Genomic DNA, 12,579 nt, shown 5'->3' on the forward strand with positions numbered 1-12,579 from the left:
ACCTTTTGGACCAAGCGATAGAGGCATGCAGTGCCCCTACCGCTTGAACCATCCAGGTCGGCAACTGAGACATATATACATATATATATATATATATAAACACTTCAATTCCCTATTGAGACTGCACGAAATAATCCTACTAATAAATATAAATGTAATACATAAAAAAACATACACACGCGATAAAATACAAATATAAAAAAAAGATACAATAAATACAAATAGAACATTATCCCCTAATTACTTCATCATTACAACACTAATTAATAATTCTTTCCCTTATTTCCTCGACTCCCTCCCCCTCGGCCAGTTCCACCCTCAACTGTCGAACTTTTGCCATAAATTTTCCCACACTGTCACAAAATTTAACGTTATTTAACATATTGTATGTTGCCAAGTGCCCCCTGCTAGATGTAATGAAGGACTCTGGCAGGAATCGTTTCCTCAGAGCTTCTGTGGCTTCACACTCCGATAAAATATGGTGTGATGTCTCGCCTTTACTACAAAGAGGGCATATTCTCGCCCCCTCTTCGTTGACGGTTTTAAGTGCCCTCCAGGCTTCTAGACGAAACCAGGTTAAACCCAGTTTACCTTCTCTGCTACCTCCATAGGGATATAATTCGGCTCCCCAATTTGTTTTGATCATCGATTGGATCTCCAGAGCAAACTTATCCCTACATTCCCCTTCTGTTATTTGCCTGTCTATACCCTTCATGCGTTTCTTGAATTTCCGCCAGACATTTCCCTTGTTCCTGCAATCTTCCCCGATTATATATCCCATGCCTATTTCCTCCAACCCTCTGCGTAATCTACCTGCCCAGGTTACTTGGTCTCTCCTAATTAGGTAGACTCCGGAGCAGTTGTTTGCGCGATTTCAATCGGAGACCTCCGGTTACCACTGACTGATGCCGCAACAACTTTCCTATGGATAAGAGTGCCGGTTGTGTTGTGGCGCAGAGATGCACTTTTCTCTGAGCATTCCTTAAACTGTATCATACACCTAGTGGTTCGATCCGCTAAGATCTGCGTATTTTCTTTACTCAGTGTGATATATATTTAAAAAACATAAAATTTACTTAATCTCATCTTAAAAAGTGTTAAAATTGTTAAAAAAGGTATATACCTTCGACAGACGGCCCGTTTCGACGCTTGTCACGTTATCAAAAGACACTGAGGATGACGTGACATAGCGTCGAAACGACCCGTCTGTCGAATGTATATACCTTTTTTTTTTAACAATTTTAACAATTTTTAACCTAAGACTAAGTAAATTTTATGTTTTTAACAAAGTGTTAACGAGAACTTTAATCAATGAATATTTTTTTAGTCTAATTGTTTTGTCTCTCTGTCTCAAAGTCTCTCAAATTTTTTGCTTGAAATGATACCTTAGGTAACAGATTTTATTTCTGCATTTGAAATTCATAGTATGTGTAGAAGGGCATATTAGTTTAATGTTATTGATCAAATTAATAGAATTAAATTGAATTTCGAAATCTGCAGCAAAAGTAAAGTTCTTCAGTGACTAACGTAAACATTTATATTTCTCCCAGAACATTCGTATGTTCACAAATTGTTACTCCCAATTAATCGAATCCATTTAGTTTAACGTAAAATATATTTAATTGAATTTCATAATGGAATAAAATAAACGTACAGTATGGTATAATATTTTAAGATTTACTGTTTAAAAATAATTTACTCAGGCCCTTAACTCTAGGGAACACGTTTACATAATATAGAGAGCACAGCAAAATCACAACAAAATTTCTTACATTGATATTGTACTGCTCTACACGGCAAAAATACGTATCGGTGATAGACAGGGACAGTCAACTTTGAATCACTGTAACAGATTGCCGTGTTTCTGCTATCAGTTTTAAATGATTCCACTGGTCTGTTAACAGGTGTTAATAATATATGTGGTTTACAAATATCTTGTATAAAACGATCTTTTTTAAATAGACAAGCTAGACGCTCGGTTCATAATGTAGTCAAGTAGTGAAAAGAGAAATGTGCAATACTTATACTTTTGCAAATTACACATCTCGTTAATAGTTGTGTAATGTCAGTGGATGTTCAAACTAAAGCGTTAACTAGCACTCGTATATATGTCAAAATAGAAACCAGCTGAAGTGTAGAAACCAGTGTTCACTACCCCTCAAGATATACCGCGAGATGTGTACAAACCGTGTAGTGGCTATGATTAATATAAATAAAAAGACAATAGGTCTGTACAGAATTACAGAATAAGGAAAAAAGGACAAGAGTCTATGTACAGAAAGAACGAACGTGAGTACTTCAAAGTCAAGAAATAGGCAAGCAACGAGTTAAAGTGATTTATAACACATGAATAACTGCACGATTACACAAATGCTTAAATGCTATCATTCCCTCAACAAAGAAATTCCTACATCACACAAATTAGGCCTACTGCAATCCTGTACAAGGAATGGTTTGCTGCTTGTAAAGAAACATTATGAATAATAAAATCGCTAGGATTTCAGTTAAAGAAATATAAGAACAAACGACAGTTAAAGAGAGAAACCCGTATATTCTTAGCGAGTTTAATCTTAAGATGGTGGCACTTGAAATTCGTTAGACTATTTGAAGCGATTGCACAATCGCGCGTCGCGACCTTGAAGATACACCAGGCGATAATGTTGGACGGTAGTCCGAGCATTTAGCGTGCCCACAGTACAGTGACAAATTGGCTGATCCTTTAATTTAATTTATACCAAAGACTTGCAAACGCTTAGCGTGGTACAAAATGACAGATTTAAATAATTCGTCAAGAGTTTAAACCCAAAATATTCGCTATCGTTTTGTAACATTTTTTCTGCGTGCTAGGAATATTGTGGCATTGTGCAGAATTTATTATGACACAATTAGCATTAGTTTAACTAACCAGATTCTTGGTTCCCTTTTACAATTTTATAATTCACTTTTAGGTGAATATATCAGATTCTTTTTAGGCAACTTATACGAAGTGTTCAGGATAAACTTCGAACGGAATTGAAGATCGTAAAAACTATCATTTTATATCACAATACACTGTTGGTCTTCCAACAAGCAAGGAGGGTACATAACAGTCACAGGTCAGTACGTGAGTGGTGATCAATTGACTTCTCCTTGTTTTGACTTAACTGTTATCAAGGGAAACAATACAGTCAACAATATTGCTGGCTGCATTCAAGACGTCATTAATTCATGAGGACTGAACAACAAGGTTTCTGCTGTTGTCACATACAATGCCCCGAATATGGTTTCTGCCGTCAAGAAATTAAACTCTCGCCATTTAGGATGAGTTGTGCACACATTAAACCTTACCGTCAAAATTGAGGAGCGTTTTTGCAAAAGTCGATAGATGCAGAAATTTTCGAAAGTGAGTTACATATGGATATCGTATGTTTTCTACCTCCGGAATCGATCTATGGAATCAGATTTACCAAAACTTGATTCATACCGCATGTAGAGACTACCAAACCTTCCAGGTTTTTTTTTTTCAAAACTCGATAGATCCTGTCACTTAGAGTAATTTCTGTAAAATATTGATTTCTGCATCTATCGACTTTTGCAAAAACTCTCCTCAATTGCGAGCCTCCTATTTTATTAATTACTTTCAACTAAATGAAAGAATTTACATGTGGCAGATACCCGCTTTGATGCCATTTTATTTCACTCAAATCTACCGCCAGTCCCACCGGTCTGTTGGTCAGTCATCCTTGAGATCTCCTTCTTTCGATTATCGCTTTCCTCCGAATCTCCGCATTCCTTTGTATTCCTTCTCTTCCACTTACGGTAGTACCGGACATCACCGGAGGACAGCGTTAGTCGTAACCACCGACTACTCCAACGGTTATAGTCGCTCCGATGCGCAGAAATAGATGCTTTACGTTTTTTCTCTATTATTGTCCATTTATTCATTTTATTCGGAGATGTCATTAGAGATTAATTAGCCTAATTGTATTTGCTTCAATATCATTGGAAAACAAGTCACCTAATTGTATTTGCTTCAATGCCATTAGAAAATGAATAGATTAATTGTATTTGTTGCTCTGTTTTTAGAAAATAAATAGCCTAAATTATTTATTTATTTATTTATTTATTTATTTATTTATTTATTTATTTATTTATTTATTTATTTATTTATTCATTTATTTATTTATTTATTTATTGCTACTAAGTCTGAGATCAATAGAAATTAATAAATACAAAGAAAGATAAACTAGCCCACTCCTGAATGAGTAAGACTCGTGCTCAGGAGGGGATTCCAATACAAACAAAAACAAAATTAAAATTGCAAGTGAATACAGATTAAAAGTGTTTAATATGTTAAAATCCAAACTATAAATTCAATACAAATGTTTTTAATTTTGTATTAATTTGGATAGGATTCGTTGTTAAAATAATATTGGAATAAAATTTGTTTAATAACCTAGGACCTTGACTCATGCTATGATAAAAAAAACTGTATTGCTTTACATTTTGGTTCACACAAACGCAGAGGATTCATATTTTTATTTCTATATTTATGTATATACCTTTCAAAGTTATTACAATTTCTATGAAAATATTTTAATAAAATAAAATAATGCATTTGTTTAATATTAAAAACTTTGAAGTGTTTAAACAACAATTCCGTTGGGTAATCTTTCTGCTTTTTTATACAAATTTTTAATACTTTTTTCTGTAGTAAAATTGACGGATAAAGGTTGGATTTAAAAGTTTCACCCCAACCTAATTGAATTATATATATATATATATATATTATTTACATATATTATTTTAATGTACCGAAGTACATATGATATTTCCATGCAGATATTCTGCGTCATCATACGATGAAAGAGTAATGGTCGGATCCCGGCCAACTAGTCACTCATAACGAGTGCACCTCAGCACATATGTGGACTTCAGTCCTATGTTCATAGACATCTATTACGTAGTGCAGAGGGTGCCCCTAGAGGGAACCCAAGAGTTGGAACTTAAACTGAGACGATTCTGTCCGACGCCGGGTTGGGTATCCGGTGTGGCTTAGTGGATAAAGCATCAGGACGTAGAGCTGAAAACCCGGGTTCAAATCCCGGCGCCGGAGAGAATTTTTCTCCCTTCCATTACTCTTTCATCGTATAATGACGCATAATATCTGCATGGAAATATCATATGTACTTCGGTACATTAAAATAATATATATGATATGCGTAAATCACTTCGTGATTTAAGACGGCGCTTATTCCGTCGGATTCCGGCCAACTAGTCACTCATAACGAGTGCACCTCAGCACATATGTGTGGACTTCAGTCCTACGTTCATAGACATCTATGACGTAGTGCAGAGGGCGGACACTAGAGGGAACCCAAGAGTTGGAACTTAATCTGAGACGATTCTGTCCGACGCCGGGGTGGGTATCCGGTGTGGCTTAGTGGATAAAGCATCAGCACGTAGAGCTGAAAACCCGGGTTCAAATCCCGGCGCCGGAGAGAATTTTTCTCCGTTCCATTACTCTTTCATCTAATTGAATTTGCTTTTATGTGACTAGAAAAATAAATAGGCTAATTATATTTGCTTCTGTCGTTAGAAAGTAAATAGCTATTTGTATTTGCTTCGGTGTTATTAAAAAATAAATAACCTAATTGCGAGAGGTTTTTCCCGCACTAATGAACTACGTAAATACAAGTCAGCCCGAAATTTTCATTAAAATGTTTCATAACTTACAGTACATAATTGGGCTACGTATCCTGATATTCCCCTGTATATACGTTTTCTTGTCAAGTTTAGGAACTTAGTCATAGACACAGTATATTATTAAAGACAGTATAAAATAATTAACTTTCGCCAATAATGAACACAAATTAGCGTATTGACAAGTTACAAAATTATGTCCATTTCAACAGCTCAGTCGCACGCAATTCAAATATCAAAGGCGCTTAACAATATTACCATTTAGTTTAAAAATAGGTAGACAAGCAATTTTCAAAGAACTGTAACTAGCTTTGAAATAACCACATTGAAAATGTTTCATTAATAGTTCAGGGGTTACATACACCTTCCATACTTAAAAATTGATGTTTCATTAATTTGATTTCTTTATTATCCTGAAGTCCAATTTTCATGACATTTTATATAATTAATGTCTGAAAATTTCTTTTTGATTTAAAAGAGAAAAAATTGCATTCATAAAATGTTTTTAGAAATTTGAATCTTCAGAATTTTTATTTGCCACTTTGTACAGAATCAGAAACAAAATTTGGGTCATGTGAGTAAACACTGAGCATGCGAAGTATGTTATAACTACAACTTGCAAAATTCAGGTCGTCCAAATTTTGCTTCTGGGCCTATACTAAACAGCTATTTAAAAAAAATACTCCTAAGAATTTTAACAACTTTTAGTAATTATTTTGCTGTCTTTGTAATAATAATAATAATAATAATAATAGTAATGATAATAATATTCGTATTAAGAAGCTCAAGCACAGTGAGTAGTATCTGTGCACTGCAAAGGGAAAAAACGTTTTCTTATATTATTTAAATTTAAATAAAATTTCAATTTATTTTTATCCAATAAGTAAAAGACTGGGCTACAGCATGCTGATCTAAGATACATTGATATGTAAAATTTCATCTTATTATCTAAGAAAAAAATTATGGAAGATACGATGTCAGGAATTTTGAGAAATAATACAATTTTCAGAAAATTAAGGACAAACTTGTAAATTGATGGGTGGTATTATGTTTGGATGGCATGATATTTTAATGATAAATTGGTCAGTTTCATGTATGATATCTATATATATATCTTAAATCTGTTTTCATAGATCTGAAAATTAAAATTCTAAGTAATTACTATAAGCAGAATTAAAAATCATTTTTGGCCCTAATATGTAAATGCAAACCTGTAAGAAATAGCTGTCCAATGTCAGAGAGACAGAGAGCATGTGAAAACCCTAATTGTTTCGGTCTGTTACTGCTGAAAATGTGCATTTCTCTGAACATTTGAAAATATATTTTTGACTTCGTCATAATTTTTCTTATCACCTAAACTTGAGAAATTGAGGAACATCGCTTTTCTTTGCTGTAACGTAGGCCCTAGTAACTTCTAAATTTTCTAGTAGTTACTTTATATTCCAGTGTTGTCACTATAGTGATATATGATCAACAACAGTCTCATAAAATTAAATACATTAAAAAACAAACATTGTATTTAGATATAAAAAAATTAGCCGTCCACTTACGCTAATTTACTGATGGTTTTAAACCACTTGCTCTCTATGTTCCAATCCGACATCATTTCAGGCAAGAGAGACTTGAGTGTGTAGTACATATCTATGGACTGTTTGGTTCTCTCCATGCTGTTCTTGCAGCGTATCAACCAGCGTTCTAATCGGGCCTCATGTAAACTGCCTAAAGACAAAGAAAATGCAATTGCATCAGAAGAAAGTTTGATCACTTCTGTGCACCGTGTGATTTCTGCCTCTTATAAATGTCTGTAATGTAAACTACGATTATTTAGATAAATACAATATAATATTTGTTACTCAGTCAAATGACTAATCAATGTAAAATAATGACTTATATTATATGGTCATTAAGTTTTAAACACATAACTTACATATTGCAAACGTTTTCGCCCATTCAGGCATCTTCAGGTGCAATTATACAATATCTCAATATCAAACTGTATAGTCATTAGATTGGTGGTAGATAAACTGTTTAAAATTAATGATGTACAACATCACCATAATTAAAATGTAATGATACAGGTCATAAAATTAAAATAATATTACAATTAGAAAACAACGTAGAGTCATGATTTAAACTTCATAATTTTCTATGAAACTCTTGTTCAGTTGAGTCCAATGATTGATGGGTTATATCTGAAATATATAAATATAAAATAGAAGTGGCAAATTATCAAATTTAAAAGTACGAATGGAATAGATAATGAAAGTACTCACGTCGTTTGAACGTGGCAACTGTATAGGTCACTATGAAACATCCTATGTTTGAAGTAGTTATCTGTTTCATTACAGAAACGAACGGTACAGTCGACTCTTCTGCACAGGGCGAGAGGGATTTCGGACAAAAAGAGTCTCCCTTCTGAGATCCGTCACCTGCGTAAGATGTTCCAACAGAACAACTTCGACAACAGGGAAATCGGTTTGGCCCTCAGAAGGGTCTTTTCGGACAAAACATCCGCCGAGGAACAAGAGGAGACAAACGCCATGACATACATCCCATTCTATGGTCCCATCTCGGACAAGATTGGCAGACTGTTAAGAAAACACGGGATTAAGAGCATCCATAAGCCGCCCACAAAGATCCAGAACGTGCTGAGACCAGTTAAGGACGACCTTGGTCTTAGGATACCTGGTGTCTATAAAATAACTTGTGAGTGTAAGAAATGCTAAATCGGGTAAACGGGACGCACCATTATGGAACGCTGCAAGGAACATCAATGCAGCATAAGACTGTATTACTCCGATAAGTCTGCAGTAGCCCAACACAGCCTAGAAACTGGTCACAAGATAGATTTCGGCGCCACCACCATCTTGGACAAGACATCAGGTTACTGGGACTTGGTTATCAAGGAAGACATCGAAATCCAGCTAGATGACAATAATTTCAACAGAGATGTGTGTCTACATCTAAGTACAGCATGTAAACCTGCCATCAATACGCTTAGACCATCAGCACACGGCAGACATTCGGGACCAACAACTAGCTACTGATTGGCTACCGCTTCCACCAACCAGAATGCGCCTGGCGGTCGGGACTAGGAACTAGCTCCTGATCGACCCGCAGCGGGAAGCCCTACTATTGCATATATACCGGCTAGAAGTGGTCCCACATCACTTCATTCCCTGAAGAAGATGGAAGAGCTAGCCATCGAAAGCTTGGAAGTAAATCTCCAACTCACCTGGCTGAGAACCCGAGAAGAGTTATTCTACATCAAACGCCGGGAAAGTATCAAGTCATACATTAAGTTTATTCTTTGCTTATTCGTTTCCTATCTGACTATCCATGTCACAATACTGAATCCCCGAACAAGAGTGTTGACCATACGAGGCTGAATTTATTTAAATCAATTTTATGTATGAGTATTTAATGCTTTTGTTTTAGTTTTGCTTCGTGTATATAATAGATTTTGCACATTATTATTTTGTTTTATTATAATTTCATTATATGTTATAACATCGAAATGTTGCTTCTAGGATATTGTGTAAATTAAATTAAATATTGCTTCGAAAAAATATATAAATATATGTGTAATAAAAAACATACTTTTTCTCAGTATTTGATGCGTTGGCAAGATAAATTGACAAATACCATTCAAAATCGGGTGAAATGGAGATATTCCCTTTGAGTCACTTAGGCAACTTCTTGCTCGTCCTGATACTGTACCTAGTCATGTGTACAAAAACGTTTGGAAATTGATTCATCACCGCCTGTAGAACACAGTTTAGTGGCGATGGATTTAAATTTCCAAGAACTTGGCACTTTAACCTTAATTGCAAGTTTCCCGCCTATGGCTTTTCAATATGAAACTGTTTCTTTAGGTCTTTAACTCACAGAGTTTTGCAGCATAATTTTTCTTCAACCTGTGTATAATAAGTAATCCATATTAATTTGCGTATAAAAGTCTTCCCCGCACCGATTATGAGCACCCGTTCGGGATCCGTGGTAAAACCGAGAATCACAGAATTTCAAATGCTTACTGTAACATTATGGACCATAGCCGAGTGATAATGTTATTAATAGTTAGGCCATAAACCAATGCAACTTGTGTCACCACTCTCAGTGACGTCACTTCCCCTCGCTACGGACACGAAGGCGCCGAAATTACTTTGCTCACGGACTCCCTCAGTAATATTTCGGCATCGAAAGAAGCTGCAAATCTATGCGAACACTGATTTATAATCGCCAGTTCATTACTAATGTGATAATACACACGTAGGCTACACTTTCAGGGAATTATGGTGAAAAACTTTTGTTAGATGGGAATAATTTCGGAATGTCTTTTCATAGATTATGAAGAGAGTATATATTGCATTCTTTCAAACATTAATTGTCTTAGCATACTCTAGTCCCACACACGATATTTGTAAACAGAAATATAAATAAAACTTTGTAGTTTCTTTCCCGAATCTGAGTGACGTATGCTACGCGCCCTGATAAAGCCCCGGAATTTTTTTATTAGTTGTAGTCTTTTCTAGTGAACCAATCAGTAGCTAGTTGTTGGTCCCGAATGTCTGCCGTGTGCTGATGGTCTAAGCGTATTGATGGCAGGTTTACATGCTGTACTTAGGTGTAGACACCCGTCTCTGTTGAAATTATTGTCATCTAGTGAACAAAGTCTAGTGTTTTCAGCTGTAAAAACCCGTAGTGTACATACGGCAACACATGGCTGAACCCACTATCGTTCTTACCAACTGAGCTACCCAGGAAGTTCACCAGAGAATGTCTTAACTTTTACCTCTATGTCCACATAACTCGAGTGGACTGAGAAGACTCCAGAAACCCACATCGAGTGCACACAAACACCCTGTGACTTCAATTGTGGTTTTCTGTTAACGAGTTAAGTTCGTTGCTTCTACTCAATGAGAACCAAGTGTAGATCTTGCGTAGTGCTTTATTTCGTTCAAGAAAGGTCCGGTCTCAGCTTACATTATTCTTGAAAAGGTTTCCTCGCTGAGATCAAGACCCTCTTATATACATATATATATATATATTAATAACTACCTTCCAAAGTCAAAACTCATTGGTAATATGTGTGGTTACAAGGTTCAAAAGGTTCAAACTGTTGGGCTGCCAGCGGACAGAACGATAAAGTTCGAACCCAAACACATCGTCATTAGAGGGTAAATACACATTGGGTTTATCAATGTTAAAATTGATACTTTGTACCCCCTAATGGCGACGCTGAGTCGGCTTGGCTACCCGGAGGACTAGGAATGCGAAGTCTCATTTGGTAAAAGCGTTGGTACTTTCAACCAAAGGCCCCGGGATCGATATCCGGTCCCGGAAATATTTTTTCCTTGAAATTATTCAAGTCTGCTTCACAAGGAGCTTTACCTGAAAGCTAGATTTGTATACCCTTACATATGTTGCTCTCTCAAAGTGAGAGTCCAAGTTTCACATCCATACAAAACAACCGGTAACATAACTGTTTTATAAAATACCTTTCAGCTTTTTTTTGAGGACAGACTGGATGACAAAAGTTTCCCAATGGAAATAAAAACAAAATTTTCCCATACATATTCTGCGTTTAATTTCCTCTCGAGTGTTATTTATATGTGTTACTATTGCTCCACGAAATTTGAATTTTCGTGTCCGTACTTTCTGACACAACCGGAACGTACCGCGGACTTTTCATCACAATGTATTAAAAGGTCATGCGGACATTATGTCACAATATAAATATTGTCACAAGTACAGTACGTCACACTAAAAATTATAAGTCCATTATCACCAGATCATCAGCAAAAGGCAGTTATCAAAATCCGTTTCGTTTCTATATAATTTGTGTTTAAGTTTCACCTGTAATCTTCTTGGGACATCGTCAATATACAGATTAAATAATGCGGGCGATAATGAACATCCTTGTCTAGCTCCCTGATTTATGTGTCTCTTTGTATCATTTGTTTCTCCTCCTATATTAATTTGGAGTCTAGTTTCCTCATACAAGGCATTGTATGGCTCTAACAACATGCTGTATAAAACCTTTACCAATTATTACAATTATTATTCCAAAGTTCATTAAGATTTACTCTGTCCAAAACTTTTTATAGTAAAAAACGGGGATAATTATTGGAATAGCTTATTACATTTTGTCCTTATTTTATAAGCTCTGTTATAATAAATATACTATAAGTTGAAGAAATTCAAAATTAAATTCCTACAGATCTTGAGTTAATTTTGGTATGGTATTTAGTGTAGTGACTGTACAATACTCTCAGAATAATACTAAATTTTGTAATTTACAAAGCATATTGGTCCGACAAGACAATACAAACAAATGAATGATGATAAAAAGAACATTTAGTTCACTGTCCATTTATTATGAATCATTCAATAAGTGAATGGACAGTCAAATGAAAGTTCCTTTATCATCAGCAAATTACGTAATAAAAATATTTATTGTTAATGGTAATTATATTTTTCAATTGGATGGTGCAACTTGTGCAAGGAAAATATATATTTTACTGTTTCTTACCTATTTATTTATATAGAACATATTAAGAAATCCTCCACATAGGCCCTATGTGTGGATTATATAATTAAGAAATAATTTAGGAATTTTTTATGCATTGTAAAATGTAAATTAAAAAAATATATTAATGAAAAATTAATTGGAAATGATAAAACATTGCGGAAGTCAGTGTTTCCTCCAGTGCGAAAGACACTAGCATAAAAATTTCGCAAATCTTTACGCTTAATATTCTAATACTACAAAACAGTGATTTAATATAAACTCAAAGAATGCATTATTTACTACATGCACTAAAGGGAAAACCATTTAAACTATTAGAAAATCTGACAATATGTGAAGCAAATTTCTAAATTGCTTGGGACATGGTT

At 35.0% G+C, this 12,579-nt stretch overlaps 1 protein-coding gene across 3 annotated transcripts in view; it reads right to left on the reverse strand.

Moving 5' to 3' along the window:
• LOC138711811 (alpha-tocopherol transfer protein-like) overlaps positions 1 to 12,579 on the reverse strand; it is an 80,412-nt gene that overhangs the window by 42,762 nt on the left and 25,071 nt on the right. For all 3 annotated transcript variants that reach the window (XM_069843062.1, XM_069843060.1, XM_069843061.1), the window contains exon 3: positions 7,233 to 7,401. In XM_069843062.1, the coding sequence (XP_069699163.1) occupies positions 7,233 to 7,401 (169 nt within the window). The remainder of the gene's footprint in view (positions 1 to 7,232; positions 7,402 to 12,579) is intronic.

The sequence above is a fragment of the Periplaneta americana genome, chromosome 13, assembly GCF_040183065.1.
Source record: "Periplaneta americana isolate PAMFEO1 chromosome 13, P.americana_PAMFEO1_priV1, whole genome shotgun sequence".
In the NCBI taxonomy this organism is placed as follows: domain Eukaryota; kingdom Metazoa; phylum Arthropoda; class Insecta; order Blattodea; family Blattidae; genus Periplaneta; species Periplaneta americana.